This window comes from Sorex araneus, chromosome X (genome assembly GCF_027595985.1).
Source record: "Sorex araneus isolate mSorAra2 chromosome X, mSorAra2.pri, whole genome shotgun sequence".
Classification (NCBI taxonomy): Eukaryota; Metazoa; Chordata; class Mammalia; order Eulipotyphla; family Soricidae; genus Sorex; species Sorex araneus.
Window position 1 is genome coordinate 213,327,824 of NC_073313.1, and position 26,680 is coordinate 213,354,503.

Consider the following 26,680-nt stretch of genomic DNA (forward strand, 5'->3'; position numbering starts at 1 on the left):
CAGTAGCTTGCTGGGCTTTCCGAGAGGGATGCAGGAATCAAATCTGGGTTGGTCGAGTGAAAGGCAAACGCCCTACCCGATGAGCTATCACTCCAGCCCCTTGTAACTGTTTCTCATGGTAATTCAATAATAAAAAAAAAGTTTTAAAAAGGGAGACAAGACTTGCTAATATCTGAAAATGACTTTCAGGAATGACAACGTTAGAGTCAAAAACATATATAAGCAATCATTACATATTTCCACAAATTAATTTCTTCAAAAAACTATTTATATAAAAAACATCTTTTATAGTCATCTCTACATACTTGGTGGTAACTTCCTTTGGTTTCGAAGGAAGAAACAATTCTGAAGAGCAATTTCTGGAATGGGAGCATAAACATTTTCAAGCTTGCTTGCTCAATGGTTTTTACAATTAATTATCTTAGACCTTTGCAAGAGATTGTTCTCTCTACTTTTACCAGTTTAATCTATTTTCTTGGTCAGACTCTCAGATGAAAGGTACAATTGCACTAATTGATTTGCATTTCTTTTATTATTAAATGTGTTGATATCTTGTCATAGCATTAATTATGTGTTTCTAAGTACTTTATAAGAATAATTCTATAAAACAACAAAATTCTTGAACAGAATACATTTTGAAAAATTGGTTTTTTACATTAAAATAAACTGCACAGCATAACAAGTTTCTCCTTATACACAACTGACAAGGTTATATTGGTTAAAGCATGGTTATGAGAAGTTGAACTCAGAGGCTCAATCACTGTTTAGGAAAGTTTGCTTTTATGTAGAACAAATAAATTGGTTTAATGGCTGCTCCAGGCGTTTCATCTTACAGAAATAGTGAGAGAAACAATAATAATCACAAATCAATAGTTGACACTAATTGAATATTCACTATAAACCAAGCATTATGTTAAGAACCTAAAAGCATTATCTCATTTATTTCTCATACACTCTAATGAGGCTATTATTACTATCTGCACCTTTGAATTTTTCCTTTATTGAGATATAACATATTATAAGGCACACTACTATAATTATATATATTTGTGCAAACATACGATATATGTATAAGATGTAATATGCTGAACTATAAAACATAGAGATGTGAGGTATTTGTCATCTTAGAATGGCTCCTTGCACCTACTCAACTGATTCTTTAAAAGTAACTTCTACCTATCTAGATTGGTTTTGCCTATTTTTAAATTTCATATAAATGGCATTGTTTAATATGTGTTCTAAGTCTAGTTTCTTCCATTCAAAATTATGAGTTTTATCTAAACATTTTGTTGCACTTAGAAGAGGGTTTTGTTTGAAATGGCAGGAGAGTCATACATTTGTTGTATGGCTATACAATTCAGTGACCTATTTTCATAATAAACTTTGGAATGTATTTGGGTTTTGGCTCTTATGAATGTTCTTATAAATATTCTCATATATTTTTGATAGTCTTCCTATTGTCAGTCTAAAAACCTTTCTATTTAGTCCTCTCACCTACTTATCTCTATACCCTCACTTTTCTCATTGGGAAATTTTAGTTATCTTATAAATATTCACTAATTAGCCTTTAAACATTTCTTTTTATTATTATTGTCTTACAATATGGGTTTTCAGGGTGTTAACTTTACACTTCATATGTATGCAATCAATACTGCACCACCACCAAATAGTCACCTTACTTGTTCCTCGTATCAGTTCCTCTTTCCCTCTGTTAAATACCATGGATTTTTATCAAGCATAGAAATAATATGAGTAAACATATATGAGTAAATAGTACTTGACTTCCACTTCCTAATTTATTTTTCTTAGTAAATTCACCTCAAGAATCATCCATTTTTTTGTTCCCTAAGAAATGCTACAATTTTTTTCTTAATGGCAGAGTAGTATTCCAGTGAGTATATATGGTACAGCATAATGAAATTGGCCTGCCAGTGGGCAATTAGGTTGACTTTAGTTTGGCTACTGTGAATAATGCTGCAAAGAAAAACCAGGTGAAGATACCTTTTCAAATTAGTGTTTACAATCCTTCAGATCAATGTTTCGGAGAAGGTTATTAGAAATATAGAATTTCTATTTTTATTTTTCAAAGCAATCTCCATACTATTTTTACAGCGTACTATATACATTTTTACTAATAGTGTACCAGGATTCCCATTTCTCCTTACCCTTGCCAACATTTGTAACTGTCACTTTTTTTTTTCATAGTCTGTTCTCACTGGTGCAAGGTGAGATCTCATTGTGGTTCTGATGTGCATTTTCCAAATGATAAATAGTGGTGTTTTGTGGACTTTTGTGTTTTGTGTAGTGGTGTTTTTAAGTTTCATGAGTTATTTACATACCTTGAATATTTACCCCTTAATAGAAGTATGCGCTAATTATTTTCTCATATTCAGCAATTTTTATTCTATTTGTATTTTCTTTTGCTTTATAAAACTGTTTGAAGGTAATGAAGTCTCCATTGTTTATATTTTCTTTCATTTCCCTTTGCTATTGAGGTCAAGTCCACCCTAATTTTTCTAAAGCTACTTTCATGAAACATTTTTACGTATTGTCCCTTTTATGTACTCTATGGCTTTAGGTTTCACATCTAGGCTTTTCATCCATTTTGTATATATTTTTGTACATGAGGTTAGAGAGTAGTCATACCTTAGTGTTTTGCATGTGACTTCCCAGTTCTCCCAACACCATCTGTTAAAGAGACCCCTTTCTCCACTGTATGATCTTCAGTCTTTTGTCATGAATTAAATATGAGTAAATGATTGAGATGGATTCTGGGCCTTCGTTTCTGTTCAATTAATTTGTGTCAATTTTCATTCCAATGCCATACAATTTTAATAACAACATTTTATAGTGTAGTTTAAAGTAAAACAACATGATGCCTTCATTTTTTCTTTTTCTTCTCAGGATTTTCTTAATTGTTTAAGGTCTTTTATAAGATTCCATATAAATATTCACAGATTTTGGTTCTGTTTCCTTAAAATATATCATTGGAATTTTGTTTAGGAATGAAATAAATCTGTATATTACTTTTTTTTTCTCTTTTTTGTGTGGAAGAGAGAGGTAGAGCATTCATGATAGTATTCAGGGCTCACTCCTGACTGTGCTCAGGGATCACACCTGGTGGTACTCAGGAGAACATGTGTGGTACCAGAGATTGAACCTGAGTCAGCCATATGCCAGCAATAACCTTACCTGCTATAGGATCTCTCTAGTTTCAGTATGTAGCTTTTTGTAAGCATAGAAATTTTGACTAAATTTCAAAATTTAATGGGAAAATTTTGACTAATTCTGCCCATCCATGTACGTAGGATATTTTCCCAGCTATTAATGTCTTGCATATATCTTTTGATTACAGTACCTTGTACATTTTATTATATAGGTCTTTTATCTACTTTGTTAAATTTATTCCTAGGTATTTGATTCTTTTGGATGCAATGGTAAACTATATTGTCTCCTTACTTTTTTCATCATTCGTTATATGTACATAGCAATGCAAGAGTTTTAAATTGATTTTTTTTCTTTTTGGGTTACATCCAGCTGTGCTCAGGGGTCAATCCTGGCTCTGCACTCAGGAATTACTCCTAGCGGTGCTCAGGGGACCACATGGGATGCAGGGATCAAACCCAGGTCGGTCGCGTGCAAGTCAAATGTCCCACCCTCTGTACTATAGCTCCAACCCCTTAAATTGATTTTTCTAACCAGTCTCTTTGCTAATAACTACCTCTAATAAATTTTTAGAACTGTTTTTAGGATGGGCTGGAGCAATAGCAGAGCAGGCAGGGTGTTTGCCTTGTACGTGGCCAACCCGGGTTTGATTCTTCTGCCCCTCTCTGAGACCCCAGCAAGCTACTGAGAGTATCGAGAGTATCTCGCCCGCACGGCAGAGCCTGGAAAGCTACCCATGGTGTACTGGATATGCCCAAAACAGTAACAATAAATCTCACAATAGAGACATTACTGGTGTCCGCTAGAGCAAATCAATGAGCAACAGGATGACAGTGACAGTGACAGTTTTTAGGATATTTATAATATCTACGATTAATGACAACTTAACTTCTGGTCTGAATTTTAATTTTTATTGTAATTTTCTTTAAGACTTCATACTAAATTAGTTTACTCCTGAATTTAAGGAGACTTTATTATTTTATCATTATTTAGGTATTAACTTTGGGTTATTGTGCTAACATATGTTCCTTTATCCAATTTTATTGAGTTCTAAATCACACATGAGTGATTACTTTATAAAATTATTTTTTAATTTCTGTTGATACTGTTTTTTCTTTCCTTTTGTTAATATTGTGTATTACATTGAAAGAGCCATTTTTGCATGCTGGAAATAAACTGTACTTGGTTATGGTTTATGACCTTTTTGCTAGATAATAAACTTAAAACTATATTTATAACAATTTGTTGAAAAATTTTGCACTTTTATCAAAAATATTTATTTTTAGTTGTCCTTTCTACTTCTAGTCTTTGCCCACTTCCTCCTTCCCTTTTAATGCTCTCATAATCCTCTTTCAATAAATGCCATAACCTTACATTAATTACAATTTATTTTTGCATTTAAAATGACTACCAGAATAGAGATATTCTTGAATCTTGTAACTCTATCTTTAATTAATCTTAGTGTCCAGTATACAGAAAAACAATTATGGTGGGAAATACATTTGTTGAAATAAATAATGTTCACTTCCACACAGTGCTTTCTATCCTCACAAGTATAAACAAGAAACAAGAAGATTTCATGGTTAATAACTAAATCAAAACTGGCTATAGATAGAGTAGATAAATACATTTTATCTCTTGTGTGATAAATACATTTTACTTACTTAACTCAGTAAAGTACTGTGTCATCGCTGCCAAAGGTACAAGTGAGCATTAAATATTTAAAGTTTTTTGGTGTTAAAACTATTTTATTCAGAATGGATCTCTTTGATGGATGAGAGGAGTAATACAGTGTGTAGGGCATTTACCTCGTAAGCAGCTTACTAGGATTTGATCCCTGGTACCACATATGATTCCCTGAGTCCTCCAGGAGTAGCCCATGAGCACAGTCAGATGTCCCTCTCCCCTATCCCCTCAAATCAGAATTGCTCTTTTTGAGTTGCATTAGGTTAGAGCTGTAATATATTCCTTTGGGTTAGGTCTAATATTTTGACATTTAATAAAATGAACAAATGTGAATTTAATTAACTTTTATTAGCAATGCTCTATAACTTAAACAGAAGGTATAGACCTTGCTAGAATATCTGGAAGCACATGTGAAAAATCAAATATCACCAAAGTATAGACAATTTTTCATTTCCCTTTGCAGCTAAACTTATTATTCTTTAGCAAGGTTTCTAATGGAACTGTAGGCATTCTGTTAGGAAATTCATCTGGGGTTTGTAGCCTAGTAGCAATTCCCTTCTTGGTGATGTTGGAAGCAGTCAGTAACAGATTATAGCACGTTCTGTTCACCTGAGTTATCAACACTTGCATAGTTAATATTTTTATATGATAATGTTCTTTATTCTAAGTACTAATTCCCACAGTGTAAATTTTTCCCATTTTTTTTCAGTTCGACAGATGTCCATGCTGAAGATGACTTTAAGTAGGATTTGTGTGTCTTACTAATAATAACACTCAAGACCAACTCAAATCTTGAATGAACAAAAGTTTTACACCAGGTGACCTATAATTGACCTAATATATCTGTTTAATAGACACCTAATTAGGTTTTCCCCAACTTTATTATTTCAACATGATCTAATCCCAAAAGTACTAAGTACAGTACACACAGGATGGTTTATTTTACAACACTGATCTTCTTTATTAGTCATTGGACTTGGCTGGACATCATTTGATCTAAATCTTAAATGTGAAACTTAAGAAACTTAATGAGTATTTTTAGAGACTATGCCTTTTCACAGATGCCAAACATATAATAAGAGTCCTCCACTGATAACACTAGAAACATCAGTATGCAAGGACAGATATGGAAATGAAAGCTAGTTTGAAATTCTCAGAGAGCTAAAATATTTTGCACTGGACTAATACAGTGCTGGCAAGTTCTTCACATCCAGTGCCATGTAACCATGTCTCCAATTAATTTCCAGAAGCCCTATCTCTTCTAGAGTAGTTGATCACTGTGGAGCATGCTAATTCCTAATTAACTGTGTTTATGTCGGATTTTTATATCTTGACTTAAATCTAATCTTAGAAGCACAAAAAAAACTGTCTATAAATTAATGCGTCTTTTTAATGAGTCAAAATCTGTATGTCCTTGTTGTGTATACACTAAATAAATAAATAAATACACTAAATAAATAAAGTATTTATTTCAAGTAATTGCGAATTCAAGAAAGTCAAGTAACTAATCTCATACACTCAATACAGGTCACTTACTATAATTGTCTGCAGATTACAATCCTGATTTATGATACCACTGTTATTTCCACTTGAAGGATGGCCAAACAAGTCTTGGCCATTGGGCTACACAATGTTGTGAGTTTTGTCTAATGAAAGGCGTCCTTGGTGTGTTTATCAGAGCACCACCCAGCCACTGCATTATTGTTTCTTGTGTTCCTTTGTTGGAGAGCCGGAGCTCCCAATCTTATACAGATAAAAGAGTGGCACATCTCAGTATCTCTATGTAGAAACTGGCAGCCTATCTTCTGTATCAATGAGCTGACACTGGTATTAGCGAATGTGTCACTTTTCCAAGTGAGCACAAAAGAGGGCTGGTTTGCTCGAGTTCAGATCTAATGAACAGCTTTCTCCTATTTTATGTAGTTTTCCAGCCATTTGACTTGAACAATGGAGAAATAATATTTCAACTTTTCCAGGTTTGAAAAATTGCCCCTTTTCCAATTTGTCACTAAGAAATGTGAAAAGTTATTTCTAAGGCAGCTGATATCATGGAAAATAGAGTAAGTAACTCATGTCACTCAAATCAAGTCCCTCAGGAGTAGGTCCGGCAGCTATTCAAAAGCCAGGAATAAGATTAAAAACTAATTTTCAAGGTGGAATGACGAATAGGATCTTTTTTTTTCTTATGTGAAGGACCCTTACAGAGGAAATACACTTATAAGGTACAAGGAAAACATGTGAATTCTATTCCTCTCACTTCCTTAATCACCACGTGCTTTGATACTAAAGGCAGGGTGAGGTATGTCTTGACAGTGGAAAGGATAAAGGGGAGGTATGATGGAAGCAGCTTCTCTTCATCAGACGGGGCAGAATAATTACTGCCAGCAAACAAACTTATTGCCTCAGGCTGCTGTTTCCTCCAAGAAGGTCTCAGCCCTTCTCTCCCTTTATCAGGAACTAACTAGATACAGGGTCCCACCCTCTACCCCATTCCTGCTCTCCTCCACTAAGGAAACAGCACAGACATTCAGGAGCTGGACTGCCCAGGCACAAGAGAGCTACAAATCCCTTCAAAATATATTGCTGAAAGCTAACCATACCTTCACATTTCACAGCTAGCATTTGTCCCTACCTAAATTCAATCTGCTGCTTTATTACAAAGTTGTCAAAGCTGGTTTATATTTAAGACCTAGAAGCTGTAGGAGAAACCCTGTTGGCCTGTAAAAGGTCTCCTTTTAAAAGTGATAGTAATTTAAAAGGCTTAGGCCTCCAATGCGGTGGGTGTGGGGTTTTTCCACAGTGTGAGGTGCCCTAGGAATGCTGTTTTGTGGGGACATGACCATAGGGGAACTGAGATCACATCAGATTGCAGGCTCAATCTCTTAAGTAAAATAGGAAACAGATGATTTCTTAGGAATTCCTTATCAAACTGAGATATCCTGGGTTAGTGAACATTACCCAGTCATATGTGATATGGACAATATTCTCTCTCTCTCTCCCTATTTCTCTTCCCCTCTCTCTCTTCCTCTCTCTCTCTCTTTCTTTCTCTTTTCCCAGACAATAATGAAATATTGGACAAGGTGCTTGGGCATTCAGTAAAGAATGTTACTTAAAGGATTTTTAGCAATGCCTCTCTCTGCATTACTAATTTTTGTTTTTCTTGTTTTTAGTTTCTTTTCACTCTACCAATGCCCCAAAATTTATAAAACCTCATCACATCACTAGAAATTTTAGTTATGTAAATAAAAGAGGAAAAGATATAATACTTCTACATTAAACTGACATTTTATTTATTTTTTAAAAATATATGTATTTATTTATTTTTTATTTTTTTAATTCTTTTATTAATTCACAATGTGGAAAGTTATAAAGCTTTCAGGTTAAAGTCTCATAAACTGACATTTTAAACTTGGGGTTTATGGACTTTCAAGAGGTCTATGAATTCATTGCATCCTTGAACCTGATGGCATAAAGTTGTATTCTAATCTTATCAAATTACACCTGAAATTTAGCATTTTTATTATAAAAGAAGTCAATAAACTATAGCTGTCTCAGTAGTACCTATAACCTTCTCACCAGTAGAGATAAAAATATTTTCACCAGAGAATGTATTTGCCATGGGAAACCTGAGATACCATTTATACTTATGACTTAAAATTATAGTAGATATTAAACCAATTGCTAGATATTATTGAAGGTCTTATTGTTATATTACTGCATCTAAACAAAAATTGACAATTACTTTTCAATACATATATTATTTTGTTTGGTAAAACTATGTTTGTTTCTATGAATTTAAAACCATCATTCTGAGAATAGTTTCATTAGTCATTCATAGAAATCCATGGCACAAAAAAGGAGTTAAGGACCTCAGCACTTATGTCCATCACATGACTATATCTTTTTTTAAAAAAATCACAGGGAAATACATAGTTACACAGTTGCTCATGATTGAGTTTCAGTTATACAATGTCCATCACCCCACCATATCTTCACCAGAGTACATTTCCAACCACTAACATTCCCGGGTTCCCTCCTCCCTCTCCGCACACAGAGTCCCTCTATGGCAGACACCTTTCTTTCTCTCTCTCCCTCTCTTTCTCTCGCCCTCTCTCCTTCCCTTCCTCTATCTCTTCCTCTCTCTTTTTACTTTTAGGAATTATGGTTTATGGCTTGCAATAAACTTAAAGGTTATCATGTTTGTCCCTTAATCTATTTTCAGCACTCAGTTCTTGTTCAGTGATTATTTCCAGCTATCATTGTCAGAGTGGTCCCTCCTCTATCCTAGCTGCCATCTCCCCATTAGAACATGTGGCAAGCTTCCAACAGACTTCACTATATCTTACTTTCTGTCTTTAGTCATCATTTCAACCACTTTATGACTATCACTGGGAAGTCCATTGCTAGTTCTCAAAAGTCCAGTCACTACTTCATGTAATCAAATGACCTTTCATAATTCAAGTCCTATGGAATACTCTAATGAGTATCCTTTTCTCCTCTACTAAGAAACCAGGTTTTCTTCTCTTACTAAGAAGTTCCATGAGGCACAGAGGACTTAACTCCCTTCTTCTGGCCTTCTTTTACTTTCCACACCATCCATGACCTTTTACTCAACAAATATCCAGCTTCCAAACAGGATGTTCTCTAGAGAGGAAGGCCCACATTGGCCAGGTTCACTATCTTACATCTGGTGTTTAACTTGAATCTGGGGGATTTAATGAAGTTAGGCAACTACACATACTAATAAACTGTACTGTCACTTTTGATTTGATATATTTATTCTTTATAAGATGTTTTTTTGTTTTTGGGGTCAGATCTGGCTGTGCTTAGTCCTTGCTCTGAGCACAGAGATCACTCCTGGTGGACACCGGGAACCATGTGGAGTGCTAGGTATTGGACCTGGGTCAGTCACATTGAGACAAGTGCCTTACCCTCTGTAAGTATAATCTCTCTGGCTACAGATTTGATATAGTTAATAGCATAGTTAAATCAATTAGATTTATATTACAGTTTCTGTCACTGTCACTGTCATCCCATTGCTCATTAATTTGCTTGAGCAGGCACCAGTAACGTTTCAATTGTGAGACTTATTACTCTTTTTTTGGCATATAGATTATGCCATGGGTAGCTTATTACACTTTAATTTAATTTAAGGTTGCATAATATTCTATTGAGTAAAATTATTTAAATGATTTTCTAGTATTGAACATTGTTCTAATTTAATTGATGGAAATACTGCTAAAATGGGCATCTTCAAGCATAGTTCTTTATTTGGGTTGGTTTTTATTTGAGATTATTTTCTTGGTATAGAATATAGGAAGAGGAAATAATTGGTGCATTGGAATGAACATTTTATGGATTTTGGTTTATTTTATTTATTTTACTTCCCAAAATGGTTGCCTTGGTGTAAAATGCCATATGTAATATGGACAGAAAAACTGTTAATGATGTTTTCAAAGTACTTATAAAAATGTTGAACTGAATAGTAATAATTATGTTTTATATCTTAGTCAAAAAATGGGCAATTTTTTTCTGAAATTATACAATAAATAACTTGTCCAAGGGGGCAGAGTAATAGTACCATGGATAGAGCACTTGTCTGCATATGGCTCACTGTGGTTTGATACTTTGTGTCCATATGGTCCCCTGATCTTGCCAGGAGTGACTCCTGAGTACAGAGCCAGGAGTAACCCCTGAGCATCACTGTGTGTGGGCCCCCTCATAAAATAAATTACAAACAAAACAAAAGCAACAAAAACATTTGTTCTAAACCCCAAATGCTGTTTACTAATTTCCACATAAGAAAATAAGGGGAATGCCACAAAATCTATGAAATAACCATTGTTAAAATCTTCAGGACATTTTGGGGCCGGAGCGATAGCACAGCGGGTAGGGCATTTGCCTTGCATGCGGCCGACCCGGGTTCAATCCCCGGCATCCCATACGGTCCCCCAAGCACTGCCAGGAGTAATTCCTGAGTGCAAAGCCAGGAGTAACCCCTGAGCATCGCTGGGTGTGACCCAAAAAGCAAAAAAAAAAATCTTCAGGACATTTAGTAGAACGTTTAGTTTTACATTTAAAAAATAGTTCAGTCCTCCAATATTCCAGTATCTTTTCACTGCAGAAATATTGCAAATAAATGTAACCATTAGAGATATATACCAGTTAAACAACAAATATATCTGAAGTCAAGAAGAGTTTTTAATAGTAATACCAAAGGTTTTATTTTATTGGAATGAGTAACATTATGCTCTAATAAATCATCAGTTATTAGATCTTCAATAAATTACAGGTCAATCTCAAGTTTTTGTTTATTTTCTCAGAGCAACATTGTGGAATAGCTTTCACTTGTGGAGAAACTAACAATGTATTATTTTAAAATAATATAGAATGTTCAAAAGTTTCAGAAGTTACTTTTCATAAGATGATAAACATCTAAAACCTAAGAATATTCAGCCTTTCATGGCAGGGTGTTGTCAAATTCAAGGTACATAAGCAAAGATGAAGGCAATTTCATCTTTAAGTTGACTTTGGAAAACTTAATGATACCTGTACAGTTCATAAAAAATATGAGCCTTAGTATAATGGTTTGTTCCTTTTAGACAGATGGAAATCAATTTATGTTCTACATATTATACTGCAGAATTTCAGACATAAGATATCTGTCATAAATGCAGTTAATCTATTATTTTATAAGAGATATTAAATCTCAGTCTCTTGGATTTGATAGATGTATGCCAAATTTATGATGGTGCTTGTCTATACCTGACAGAGATTGCCAAGGCAGAAAACTATTATTTTCTTCTACTTCACAGCACAAGGTCCAGTTACTAAAGACAGGAAGGAGGGAAGAGACAGTTAGGAAGACCTTGCTGGTTAATGGATGAAGTCCTAGAGCAGTCAGTGGAAATGAGAAGTTGTCATTTGGAAAATGTGGTCTCATTTGTAACAACACATAAGAACTCTGAAACATGTAGGGGTAGCCCATAAAAATGACTTGGTGAGGGTCTCCATTTGTTCTAGCTGGCAGAAAATCTCTAACAAAATTGAAAATACATTTACATAAGGCAACAGGGTGACCATAAAAAGCCAAAGTGCTGCTTTTCCAGGCAAATCATATGGATCTATAGCTTGATGGTAAGTGCTCTGGGCTCACACCTGAAAAACTGTCGTCAAGCAAAAGCACACAGTGCTGAAAACTGAAAGAAATACATTGAGGTGGCCTATCCTCTTTCCTCCACTACTTAATTTCAACACTGTCATTTCACAGTCTCCATGGCATGGTCCTGCATCTGGGATTAACAAGACGGTCTTCCTATGCCCAGAGAAAATTGTTTAAATGGGAAGATTCAAAGTGCTACTGAAAATGTAGACATTATTCAGGATACCCCAACTCTTTAAGAGGAGGTACAAGGTTTCTGCCAGACTGGGGATATACATCTCAGCATCAACTTCTATCTTGCCGCATATACGTGGCTACAACTGTCCAGCTATAACTTTGAGAGTGTCATTTACCTGAGATGAGAATTTTCATTAAAATTTGCCCTTCAAACTATGTGAAACTTTATAACCTTGCCTCTATTATACTTTGCTATAGACAACAAACCGCTTATGATTATCAATAAAACAAAGCTTAAATGGCTCTTCCACTGCTATAACATACTGAAAACATCACCAGTCAGGAAGCAACTTAAAGGTACTGTATGGTTATACTCATTAGATCTTTAAAAACTGGTTGCATACTGTGCTGTTTTGGATACTTGTATGTACTACATTAGTTAGAAAAGTGTAGAAGTTATGGAAATAATTCAACAGGCATGAAATGGGAGACCTTGAATTCCTATTCAGATTGTACTGGTATAGAAACTGTGTAACCTCCTACAACTCATTTAATGTTTCCAAGACCAAAGTTTTTTTTTGTTATCATGTTTTTGGTGGTAGTTTATATGTGGTGACTATATACTATTTTTCTATGCAGTCCTAATATCCAACAAGAACAATAATCATACAACAATAAAAATACTGGCTTAGAAGAATGAAGTCAACATTTTGTTTATGTTCATTCTTGAAACCCAGTGTTTGAGAAGATACACTGGTATAAGAGGATAAAGACTATTGAGTGCATATAAGTAGTGGATATAATGTTTATTGCATGAATGAATGAAAGATGGCTATTATTTTCAAGCCTACCTGTTAAACTGTTCTTGGGAGGGTCACACAAAAACATATAGTGATTGGATTATGCAAATTGAACAAATGTTAAGTCTCCTATTGCTATATTTCAGGAGAACAGACTGGTTTCATCATTTTTGCTCTTAATTGCACTTATAAATATATTGATTGCATTTTGAATCATTCCATCTGCTTTCATATGTTTAGCAGCAACTGATTAAAGATCATTTAGCTCTAAGTAGCTTGATATACTTTAAAACAGAAATGAATTTCCTCATCTTGATATCTAATTAATTTTAAAAAACAATCCCTACTAAAAACTAGACATACGGACCATTAGATTGACTACCCCAATAGTTTATCATTAGATTCATTATCAAAATATTTTATTATTTTCAAGAAACAAGGTTTTTCAAATGTTTTGTATTTTGTGAACCTGTTATGAGTCACTAAATGCCATGATAAAAGAGCATTCAACTTGATATATGAGACATATTACCACAGGAAAGTATACTGTCATATGGCATTATGACACTTGAACTCCAGGGAGAAATTTGGGCAGAATGTCTGGCCAATATGTTCTAGTCATCTTTCTAAAGCTGAATAATGCTTGCTGTGTTCTGACCCTGATTCTCCCAAAGCACATTTCTCCTCCTTCCTACCAAGTTCTGAACCCCCACTGATGGCATCATTAAAAGTTAGATGAATCCTAGGAGACCTGAAGGCCATTCTTTGGATTTTATATTTATTTCTATCCCAACTTCTAAAATTGAGTGAATCAGCTATTCTCACTTAACTTCCTACAATGAAAAAAAATTAAACATATAGTTAGAGCTCCTTATGATAAATATTTTTTGATTGTGTTTCAAACTCATTTTGTTTACTGAAGTAAGAAAAATTATAAAGATTTCCTTGATAATTTGAAATTTTTGACATGATAGCTTCATTATAACAAATCTCTTTGTATCACACATAACTAAATACAGTACAAGCCAAATTATGTATCCAAATGTAGCATGTAAAAAAAATAAAAGAGATCATCAAAAATGCAAAACAGCCAGTAAGAATGCGTTCTAGCTCATGGAAGATATGCAGCCATTTATGAGAATAAGTCCTCTCTGTGAAGAGAGGTCATCTATAGTTCCTGAGTTCCTTGTCAGATACAAATAAAAAAAATCACACTTTATTGTGACTGATGTTCAGTGAATTCCAGATGCTATTCTTCCAGAAGTTCTATCTCCCAAACATGGCTATTTTCTCTCTCTCTGTGTTTGCCCTCATTAAACAATACTCTATTGCTAAATTTTTGAGGCTAAAACATGAGAAAGACTGAAGTGTAAACCAATCCTTTGGGTGTGGTGAGTGCTTAGATATTTAAACTCTGGCAGCTGAGATATCCACTAACTGACATTTTTCAGTTTTATTCAAAACGCTTTTGAATCACATAATTACTCCTAAAGCCTGCTTGACAGGAGCTCTCCATTCAGAAGATGGCCAATGCCAGGGAATTTCAGTTTCATAAGAATTGCCAGTCAACCATGATTGTTCACTGTGACTGTTACTCTAATATTTGGCTGACCCTTTAAAAGCATTGTTGTCTGAGATAAAACACTTCTGTCAACTAAATGCTATAGTTACCATTCATCTCCCTCTCCCTTCCTCTCTGTATCCTTCCAGACCATTTATGAAGGACTGTTATTTCTATCTTCTATTCTCCTAATACAGGGTTTTAACTAAAATAAAAACTTGTTAAAAAACTATATGTGAGGATCACAAAACTATGAGTGTTTAAGGATTTAGAAATAGGCAACAATAGCTACATATTATATTATTTACAGAAGGGTTTCTTAAATTTTCCCTAATATTGCCCAAGATATTTTTTATGCAGCACTGGGGCTATAGATATATAGACTAGGTAAATAAATCAAACATTTAATGATAAATCATACAGTGATTTATTTTAAAACAAAATTTTTATGTTTGAGGTTTTTTTGCCATATCTGGCAGTTCTCAGAGCATACTCCTAACTTTGTGCTCAGGTTGTAACTTCTGACAGTGCACAGGGCATCATATGTGGTGCCAGAGCTCAACCAGGGTTGGCCATGTGTAAGGAAGGTGTCCAATCAATATACCCCTCTGGCCTTAATACAAATTAAAAAGTTGTGACCAATAGTTTAAGGAGCAAGGATTTATTTATATAACATTTCCTATTAGAGCAAAGTTTCTAACTTTCCAACTAAAAATTTTTACAAAGAATATATGTGAACTCTTGTTCCAAAGCAGACTTACCAACCAGTTGGAGATGACAAAAGTACATGCATTTAGCAAATGCAATCCACTTTATGCAATCCACTTTATGTTTAAATAGTGTTATTTGAAACAGTTTGGTATTATTTTTACAATATTATAATAAAAACAATTTTACTAATGTTTAGTTTGTAAGAATTAGAGAATAAATAAATTATCTAAATGATTCAACCCATGGGTCTGTTATAATTAAAATGGATTTTGAAAAGGAAACATGGAAAATCATACATCTCTCAAATATGAGAGTGGGCTTATGAGTGGTTTCCATTACTTCTAGTCCAAGACCATATAGTGAAGTGATGAGTGAGGCCAATCTTATTAGACCAAAGTATTTTGGGTGGTGAATACAGAAATGTGAGAAGAAGTGGAGGGGTTAGGTCTGAAGAACTCCATGTGGCTACCAAAGAAATGATTCTGTGGTTGATTTACTTAGCCCTCTCCCCACTCTCATGTCTTTTCTTGTTTAAAGTACTGCTACATTTAGTCCCAGTGTGTTCCTACTGCTCAAAAGACATATAATTGCTTAGAAAATCTTTCTAAGCTTTCACATCAATTAAGAATCAGCATTAAACTCTTGAACTATTAAACTTTTATGTTTAAAGGTAAAATCATTGAGTACCTGGTAGGTAAAATGTATTCAGTGATTGTGACCAAGCCCCTTTTATTTGGAGTTTATGTTTCTACATTGACCTTTCTTTGGGTCCATTCCCTAATCTGTAACTTTTTCCCTATATCTTACATCTTTTCCTTTTCTAAAAAAACCACACAATTCCTTTAATAAATATTTGTATTTATTAAAGAATTGGCTATATTATTGATTCTTTTCTTATTGATTCTTTCCTATTTCCATTTTCAATACTTTATTTCTTATTATTTTTGTTATTATCTGAGAAAAACAATACCCAAATAATGCAATTTAGGTGAGCTTTAAGCACACACAAGAACAACACTGGGATGTTTACACTAATTTATCAAGTAGGCTCTTAGCTCAAGTTGCAAAAAGAAGCTAAAAGAGTGAATAACACTAACCTTCACTTAAAAAAAATTAAAAATTTTGCTTTTTAGTACTACTAAGGATAATGTGCATAACTGGGGCAAAGAAAAAAAACCCTCTAACAGAGGGTTGTTTCACACAGAAAAGCTCGATTATTTAGAAGAGGAGAAATATGGTGTAATATCTTACTTTTCTAATTTTTTCATCAGATGCTATGAATTCATAGCTCTATCAAAGAAGGAACAAAAAGTGTTAGCTACATTGGAGAGAGTACAAAGGGTTGGAGCCCATGCCTGAGAGGTATGAGGCCCTGTCCCCGCACCATCAGGTATAATCCTGGTAATCACGGGATGATACCCTAGTGACCCCTGAATATGTGGCCCTAGTGGTCTCCAGGAACATATCATTTGGCCCAAGCACCAAAACTCTCTAAGCCTGAATAGGTCATCAGTGTCACTGGAAGTACCTTCTCCCCAGTACTTCTGGGGAGGTCTCTCCAAAATGAAATATTATAAAATTTCGGATAATCCATTATTTTTATGCTGAAGAATTTTGGAAATAATATTTATGGCATCTAATCAATAATAGCTTATTCTTCCATTTTCTTTCTCTGGTAGGCTTTTCTGGACCTTCTTCAACTTTTCCTAATTGACTTGCTTTTCTCATGACTCTGCAAAGCCACGGAAAGGTTGTGTACATTTGTTTGGTTTGGAGGAGCACACCCAGTGGTGTTCTGTGGAGTTGTTCTTGGCTGGGTACTCAGAAGTTATCCTTCAGGGTTCTCTGGGACCATATGTGGTACCAGGGATTGACCCAGGTCAGCAGGATACAAGGTAGTTTCCTTTATCTCTGAACTATCTTTTGGGTGCAAGAAATTATTCTTAAGCTTTCTCCTCAAATTCTGTAATGCTTTGAAAAGCAAAAGTCATAAGTATGTGTGTTTCCAATAGGATAAAGGGTCTGAGTTCTTTTTAACAGACACTTCCCTAATTAGTCACACAACAAGATTACTATCCATCTTGGGCTCTGAAAGGGAAGTGTAAATGCATAAAAAAAACCCTATTAAGCATCCAATTTCATGGTATACATGCTGGAAAAAATGATTTTCCCCTTCTTTCCACGGACACAGTTTGAACCTATTCAGATATATTGCAGATTCACTAGGGCTATAAAATATACATTCTTCTTAACATATATTTCTGCTAAAAGTTCAATTCCATTGACATAAAGTTGTTTTGTTAGTCTCTTCATAACTTTGTAGAGTCCTCTTAAATTTTGGTGTTAATTTTCAACTTTGAGGGGGAAATGAAAAATCAATTTTTTTATTACTAGACACATCAACACATTCATTTAATAATGCAATGCTAATCTTCCAAAAAACTATTTTTTGCCCTATCACTTTTTCTTAAGCCCTTTGTTGGACTAAGGGAATACTAAATATCTATATAATTAACAAAGTCAATAAATTCTTTATTAAAAATTACTATGAAATTCTTTAGCAAACACCAATGCAAAATGAATAAAGAAATGATAAAGTCATGTTTTAAATCCATTTTTATAATTACTTTTGTGCACAGACACTTATATATCTATATATCTACACACACATACACACACACATATATATACTTAAATGTATATATTTAGCAACATGAAATGGTAACATACCAAATGCTTTGATTTTGTGCAAACACATAACCCTTCCTGTGAAGGAAACATATTCATATTTATAAAAACATCTCATGGAGAGTATCATGCAGCCGCTGAGGGGAGAAAAATGGGGTGAAGGGAACTAGGAGGAATACAATGTAAAGAACAAAAAGTATCATTGACCTGATTTGTCAGAGCTGTTGCCTGTGATTGGCGTGATGGAGCAGCTGGGATTAGCCTTTGCGCTGTCCTTGGAAGAAACCATTTTGGGTTTATTTTTCGTTGCCTCTAGTGCTTTGACCTTCTTGGCATGTTTACTTCCTTTGTAGTGGGCCTCGGCCTGGCTCTACAAAGGAGAACAAATCAGGCTCATTTTTTTTGCCACTTACAAACACCACAATGGATGATCATGCAGGAAAAAATACATTCAATCATAGGCACCACAGACATTTACAACTCAGCTCTCAGTCACACTTTTGGCTTTGCCACTTTAACGAAGTGGAAAGCAGCATCTAAGAGGTTTTGGCATACAGAAACCCATACAATACAGAGGACCTGTGCTTTTAAAAATCAGACATCATATGAGTGGATAACAGGACCTAGGTAAAATTGTGATGGAGGCAGATGCTGTCACAGATGTCCTCTCACCACTACTTACTGGGTTACTTTTCAAAGTTTTTGGCTATTAGCAAGTCACTCTGTCTTTCTACAACCATTTTCTTTTATTCTCTTTAGTTAATAGTAAGATCTGCATCAACTGTCTTTTGACCTCTGCTCTGAGAGCAACTGATGTGACAAAATAACCTGTGAGTGGAATTAGCACAACATTTGGGAGTCATCTACATGCACTTCATGCACCATTTGATGATTCCAGTTCCAAGAATAGATAACACATGCCACAAGGAGGTAGAGACTATCCTTGTTTCTGATCTGAGGTGTGGTTCTGAAGTTTGATCAGCTCTGTTACGTTATCACATACACAAAGCATAGGCAGAAATGTGACTTTGGTATTAGTCACTGATAAATACTGATAAATACTTATTTAAAAAGAAGAACGGAGATCAGGACAAATTACTCTTAATTGTTTTCAAAACAATAAAACAAATTACAACAAAACAAAAACCACTTATGCTGACTTGTGGAATCTATCGTCCTGAAAAACAAAGATTTTGGGGCTGGAGCACAGCGGGTAGGGCATTTGCCTTGCACGCAGTCGACTCGGGTTCAATTCTCAGCATCCCAAATGATCCCCTGAGCATAGCAAGGGGTAATTCCTGGGTGCAGAGCCAGGAGTTATCCCTGAGCATTGCTGGGTGTGATCCAAAAAGCAAAAAAAAAAAAAAAAACCAAAGATTTTTACTTTGGGGGCATCTATGATTAATGAATATATTAATAAAAGAATATTAGGATATTCACATGAATTTTATTTTGAGCAGACCCTGCAAATATAAACATGTATTTGGTATACAACAGCAACAAATTAAACCATACATTACATGGCACATTTGCCGAGCTAAAGAGGTAAAATGGATGATGTGTATAAAATAATATATAAACAAGATTTTATTAGAGAATTTATAAGGAAATAACTTAAAATTTTTATGTTATATCTATATATATGAAGATGGTTATTTTATAATCCATTTGTTTAGCAAATTCAAGGCCTTATCGTGGTTCTCTACTCAATTGGAAAAATAAAATCACGAAAGATGAGAGAAAAGTATGACGTTACTTTAACTTTCTTATTTACAAACAAATGAATGATTTAAAAACTGATAATGTGAATAGAAATAATGAAGAGTGGTTCTAAATTTACTATGCGTATCTGCTCATTTTATTCTCATTAATATATTGAGATGTGTTATTATTAGTACTTCATAAATAGTTAGAAAAGTTCAGTTACTTATCAAAAGTCACACATATAGGCGTAGAAGTCACTTCAGAAATTTGGAATATCCTTATATGGCCCAATTTCACTATGTATCTATATATTATACACAGATTCAGACTATTAACATCTTCTGTAAGAATAAAGATTATATACAGTGAAAGGGCATGCTTTAAATGATTCAGTATTTTATTTTAACAGAAGTTTCTATGAATAAAGAATATAATTTAATTCATGAGAAATACATTAGCATAATACCTTGGGCCTGATCTTTCTGGTGAGTAACTAAAAAAAACTACTAAGCTGTAGGTGTTTTTGGCATATCCAATAACACTTAAAGAAACAGTAACAATGAGAGACGTTACTGGTGCCCGCTCGAACAAATTGATGAGCAACGGGATGACAGTGACAATGACTCTTTAGGTGTGTAAAAATTTCTAATAAGATATGAAGAAACCTACTAATAATTTGTCCAAGTATACTAAATAATTAGGCATTTTAGTATCTTTGGCCTGAGAAACATATGGTTCTCAAATAAAATCTCCTATTGTTATAGTGGGAGTGGAGAAGTGGAGGGCCAGATAAATGTAATTGGTCAATTTAAATCTTGCCAGGTGGACAATCACAATAGTTAATGGGATGGCTGGGATTAGCAGCTAATACCAGATCAAAGGAAGGTTCTGGCCAGTCTCTTCCTTTGCACGCTCACTTATACCTAGATTAACTACAGGATCAGGTAGACCTTGCATCCCCTGACACACGGTCAAATACAGACATGGCTCATAGGGCCAGACGGATAGCAAAGTACAGGTAGGGCTCACAGGCTGGGCAGGCAGCATATTCAGGCAGGGCTCGAATACCCAGTGACAGGTACTGAGCACAGGAGTCTCACACATGCACACTGTGGCACATGATCTGAGATTAAGGAAGGCTGAGAGATCAGGGAACTGCCAGGTACAATCCAAGAGAGGCCCAGCAACAAGATTTCAGTGACAGTATATCAGACGCAAGATTTTAAGACAAGATTTCAGTACACTTGATAGAAAACAGTGTAGGAACAGACCGGGTCATCATACACTGTAGACTATGAGGGTTAGGATTTAGGAAGTTATCAGTGGGACTGAGCAATGCCTGGACAGGACAAGTGATGAACATGGAATGAAAAGAAGCCTGAATGTTTGAAGAGGGACCTGGACACATCTACGCGAATCAACTTAAGCTTTCAACCTTTCAAGTTTTGTATACAAATCTTTCATGCAGTTCTCAAGAACCCACCAGCACTAGAAAAAGCCACTTTCATGCTAACATTAGCACAAGATAAACAGTGTCATTTCTTCATTACTGTTTTCTGGCATTCCTACAGAAACTTTATCGCATCAATTAACACTTGGAATGAAGATACATGGGCGTGATAACTCACTAAATGTCAAGATGGAAGGAGCTCTCCATTGCTGTGATCCAATTGTGTGTGTGTGTGTGTGTGTGTGTGTGTGTGTGTGTGTGTGTGTAAGAGAGAGAGAGAGACAGACAGACAGACAGACAGAGGGAGAGAGAGAAAGGGAAGGAGGGAGGGAGGAGATACAGGGTGTGGAGAGAATTGCAACAAGTGCTCATAGCTTCTGACTGCAGTTTGAATAAAATTGTGGGAGAAATTCAGTGAGTGCCGCTTCCATGGATGGCATCTTTTAAATTGCCCTGTGTTATTCTTGCTAGTAGCACTTTGCTCTCCACTACACTGTATTTCAAGCTCTATGTCAACAGCTTCTAAATCCTGGGCAAGTCATCAAGTGAAACAGATACACTGTCAAATGGCAACAAGATTAACCTGCTTATTATCTAGGGATCTCAGAGGAGTGGAAAAAAACAAAGACGAGAGTTACAAATAAATCCATGAACAAGACCAATGGTTTCGACTCTTTTACACTGTGGACTGGCACCCATAGTGGACTTTTGATGAAAACCACTGAGCTAGGTAATACAGTAAGACCAAGTCAACACCAGTTCTTCCATCACTTTGAAGAGACGTGGCTGACCAAACTGACTAGCTTAGGTCCTAGTGACTAATCAAAAGACATTTGTCTTGTTCTAAGGATTTGCTTTCTGTTTCCCTGCCAGAAGTATAGTTGTGACTAAAGGTCACACTGTGACCTTGCCAAGAAATGCCAGATCCAGAGAGTCACCTAAATCACCACCCTGAGATTCACACAAGCTTTCATCAGTAACTGAGTTCTCTGATAGGTCCTTCTAGGAGCTACCAGATATCCACCGGTAGAGTAGCTCTGACAGATCATTACAAGTTGAGAAGTTTCCCATCCATTTATCTCTATTTTTTAATATATATAAAAGATCTTAGTTTCCCCAAGTGCTCTACACAAATCCTTTTATAAATCTACTGGCCCTAACAAAAATGATAAAAAATGAGACAATGAATAATTATTACCAATAAAAATAACGGGAAGTTCTAAAGCTGACTTTGCTTGTTTCTGGGTCTTATCTTATTTCTAATTTGAACATCACAGAGGTGGTGAGGCTCTCGAAAGATAATGTTAAATTGTGTTCACTTTTTATGGAAGGAATAGTTCAAGAATAAACTCTGGCAAAGAATAATGTCACTGACAAAAGCAGTCAACTATTTACCAATAGAACCAATATGTCTGTATTGAAAAAGGTAGCTGACCAAAGCTTGATTAAAGAAGCGGCATCATTCAAACTATTGGAATCTGTTTTCCTCCACCTCCTTTTTGTACTTCTTCTCTTCCTTCTCCTCCTCTTTCTCCTCCTCCTCCTTCGTTTTAATGTGTTAAGCATCATTATATGGAAAATAGCACAGGTAAGTAAATTTTCAGAAAAGATTTACATTACAATGTCAAAATGTGCTAAGTGAACTACCATAAAAACAGGTTAAAATAACAAAATAAGACTATCTATTTGAGAAATAATTATTTAGCACCTCCCATGTGCTAAACATTGTGAAAGATCAAAATCAAAGGCCCTTACTTGTGAGAGCTGCAGCTGGAAAAAAAAAAAAGACATGAATGCAAATATCTGTAATCCAAAGTGGAAAGTGGAATTGTAATATTAGGTGATAAACAAAGTCAGAGGAGGCTCAAGTCTCTGTGTTGGACAAGATCATAGAAGTCTCCTGAAATAGGGATGTCAGAGCTGGGATCCACTGCAGCGAAGGATTTGAAGTGGCAGGGTGCTGAGAGGTTATTTTGGGCAAAGGAAACAGCATGTGGTAGGGCAGTGCCCACAGTGGGCAGTGGTTCCTAGGCACAGTGGCTTCCAGTGGTACTGGAATAAAGAGATATAAAGGGGACAACAAGGAAGATTTGGTGCATTGTGCTGACTTAAAACTTATTATCCTTGTAAAAGAAAACCTAAAATTGTTCTGTAAGTGAACACCAGTTTAAAAAACTAAAAAAACTTGATTTGTAAACATACATTATAATAAATGAATAGGAAGATGTTTTCATCTGAGATCTTATTGTCTTTTGATACAAACTGTAATCCTATGCTAACATACATGATTTATTTCAAAAATTTAATAATTATCTGAAACAAAATGATGACACTTGAACTACTATTACTGAACACATTAGAAGACAAATGATTACTGATGATTACTGATTGACAGTAATTTTTGTTTTAACTTAAGATAATTTTTAACTATTAAAATATAGATTTGGGCATATATTTGTGTTCACAGGAGCAAACCCTGTCCAAAACAAAGCTACAACATAAGCAAGATAAGATCACCAAGAGAAAGGCTGACTCCATCCAAAAATCACTAGAAAGTCTTTCTGCTAATATTTACAACTGAAATATCAATAATTATAGGATCTGTAATATAAGTAATAACAATAACACTGACCTTGATATTCACTATAATCAAGCCCTAGTTACTGGGGTCTATTAGAAGCTAATTTCAAATAAATTATAACCCTTGATGGTATTTTCTATCTTAAAAAGGCACACATCTGGAGCCAGAGCCATAATACAAAGGGCAGGGTGCTTGCCTTGCACGAGACGGATCTTATATGGTCCTTCGAGACTGCCAGGAGTGACCCCTGAGCAGAGTCAGGAATAAGCCCTGAGCATTGCCGGGTGTAGCCCCCAAATAAGACAAAACCAAAAAAGGCACACACCTTTGCAAATTTCGAATTCACAACCAAGTGAAACAATCCTGGTGGTTACAGCCTATCTAATAGTGCAACAGGCATAACTTCACTGGGGACAAGAGAGGCACACTCACACTTACTTCAGTGTGATTGAGGGCCTCTAAATTTCTGCGAGGCCAGATTCCCAACTATAGGATGTTATCTTCACTGGCTTCACAGTATAAATATATTGCGCCCTCCCCCACTCCCCCACCTACCCACACACATACCCTCCCTCCAACTTCATATATAAGAGAAAAGCAAAGACTTTCCAGGATGAAAATGTGTTCACCCTAGGCTGCAAATTCCTTTTGGCCTCATTTAGATTCTATCAAATATCACAAGACAGAAGCAGAGCTCTTGGGCTACAGCTGCTTTAAAATGCCACTATTGAATATAAAAGCATAAAACACACACACGCGCGCGCACGCACACACACACACACACACAGAGTTTTCCATGAACTCAACTTCTTATTTAAATGCTATGATCTTTAGCAGACTTCAAGTTTATTTTTCAAGCGTACTCTATCATTAGCTAGGAACCTTGAGGCTTATGTTTCTGGTGAATGATTTATTGGTAGAAACAAACTTAGAGGAACCATAAATGGATTTAACAGCTATGACAAAATTTACATGACAAATTAGACATATTCTTCAATTCTATTTTAAAATTATCTGAAATATGAGCAATTTGCAGACTTTTTTTTAAAAAAAGTGGCTATAAAGTATTTCTTGTAGAATTCCAAATGAACAGAATCTAGACCCATTTCCCTAAAATTTTACATGAAAGTGGATTATTAAATGTAGACAATTATCAGAAATCTAACTATCTTCTTCACTGGATATACACTACAACTTATGTTTCCAACTTTACTTTAGTAAGGTAAATTAGTTTAGTAAGTTTAGTAAGGTAAACTTAGTTGTTTGAACTCGAAAATAACTGGGATCTGAGTGCCAATAATTTCCATTTGACAAATTCTATTTTTTCTTTATTTCATATTCAGCATGATTAAAATGATCTACTTTTAAAACCAAATTTATCATAAGTATGTGGCAAGGTAAAATTAATTAAGAATATGAATGTCTAAATTCTAGTCTTAAATTCTATGTATTATAGAGATTGTATTTTTAAAATAATTTCTTCCCACTTAATGGAAGCAGGCTTATATGAAATTATGAATGTAGATAATGGATAACAAAATGAATTTTACTTAATGTCACAATTTCTTGAATATCACTGGAATTTAAAGAATTCAGCAAAAATTTGCTGAGATACTTTCTGAAAATAACACTACATACTTAATTTCACATTACATCTCTGTTTTTGAAACTAACATTTACTCCATATTTGGGGTTGGGGTTTTTTAGGATATTATCAATATGGTCTCCATTTAACTTTGAGTCTTCTGAAGTATCTATTAGTGGTACACACTAAGTTGTTACGGCGGGCCAGAGAGATAGTCCAGGAGATAATGTGCTTGTGTTGCATGTGGCAGATTCTGGTTCAAATCCCAATGCCACATTTAATATTTGCAATATTAAATTTCCCTTGAGCACTATAGGGGTCACTCCTGAGCACAGAGCCAGGACTAAACCCCCAAAGCTCCGTTGGTTGGTATGGCCCAACCAACACCCCTAAATTAACAAAGAGTACTGTTGAATTGAACTACGTAGATGTTAGCGATAAAATAATAAATCTATGTGTAAACTTTTCAAATGTGCTATAAAATTTAAAGCCAAGATTGAATAAGTGAACCCTGACCAAATATGTCCTTGACTTCTCTTCCAAGTCATGAAAAAGGAACAAATAATGAACTCCACATAGTTACACTGGATGTGCTATATTCCCTAAGTTATTACAATTATGTCTGGGAAATTAATAGTTTTTACAAAAGTAATCTTGAGTATAAAATATTGGAAGCTTCTAATTTACAAAATATATAAATTTTTCAAATAATTATGCATATGGGAAACTAACCCATTAAGAACAAAATCTTAGCATTTTTATGAAACACGTGGGTATCATCTTTTTACAGTTCATTATAAAACATTGAGAATTTGTTAATAATATTTAAGATTCTTGAGCCATTTATTTAATAATTTCCCCCAAAGTATTTAAAAGTGGAAATTAACAAGTTCTCTAAAATTAGTTTCACATTTTATATTAAACTGGGAGATTTAGTTAATAATTCTCAATACCTTAAAATATAAAGAAAGAAATTACAGAGTTTCTAGTGATTTCATAGTTACACGCTATTTCTGACCATGCTCCAAAGCTTCAGTAGGGAAATAGATTGCAATTGTGAGCCTTGTAAGAGTGATTTTTTTACTTCACGATAAGCAATGCAATATAATTCAAGAATCTGCATTAAAGCTGTGACTCTACAGCTAAGTAATTCAAATCTTCTGATGGTCTTTTAAATTAGGCTCTCAGGCTTCCACCCATTAATTTTTTAACAGTCTAGAAGGTATTACAGTTACTTTCATTTCCATAATAAAGATATTTACATAAATGATCAAAATAAATTTGAAATTAGAATTTTCATTGTGTACCCTATTTTTAACGTAACTTTGAAAGTGTAATGCTCAGAATATGTGTTGAAAAGGTTGAGCATTACTTTATATATGCTTAATATATTATTTGAAAAACCTTTAT

The 26,680-nt window shown here is 34.7% G+C and overlaps 1 protein-coding gene across 5 annotated transcripts in view; it reads right to left on the reverse strand.

Annotated features, from left to right (window-relative positions):
- The window catches only part of ZNF385B (zinc finger protein 385B), a 427,342-nt gene that overhangs the window by 12,181 nt on the left and 388,481 nt on the right, over window positions 1-26,680 (reverse strand). For all 5 annotated transcript variants that reach the window (XM_055122074.1, XM_055122075.1, XM_055122076.1 and 2 more), the window contains one exon: window positions 18,158-18,320. In XM_055122074.1, coding sequence (XP_054978049.1) covers window positions 18,158-18,320 — 163 coding nt within the window. The remainder of the gene's footprint in view (window positions 1-18,157; window positions 18,321-26,680) is intronic.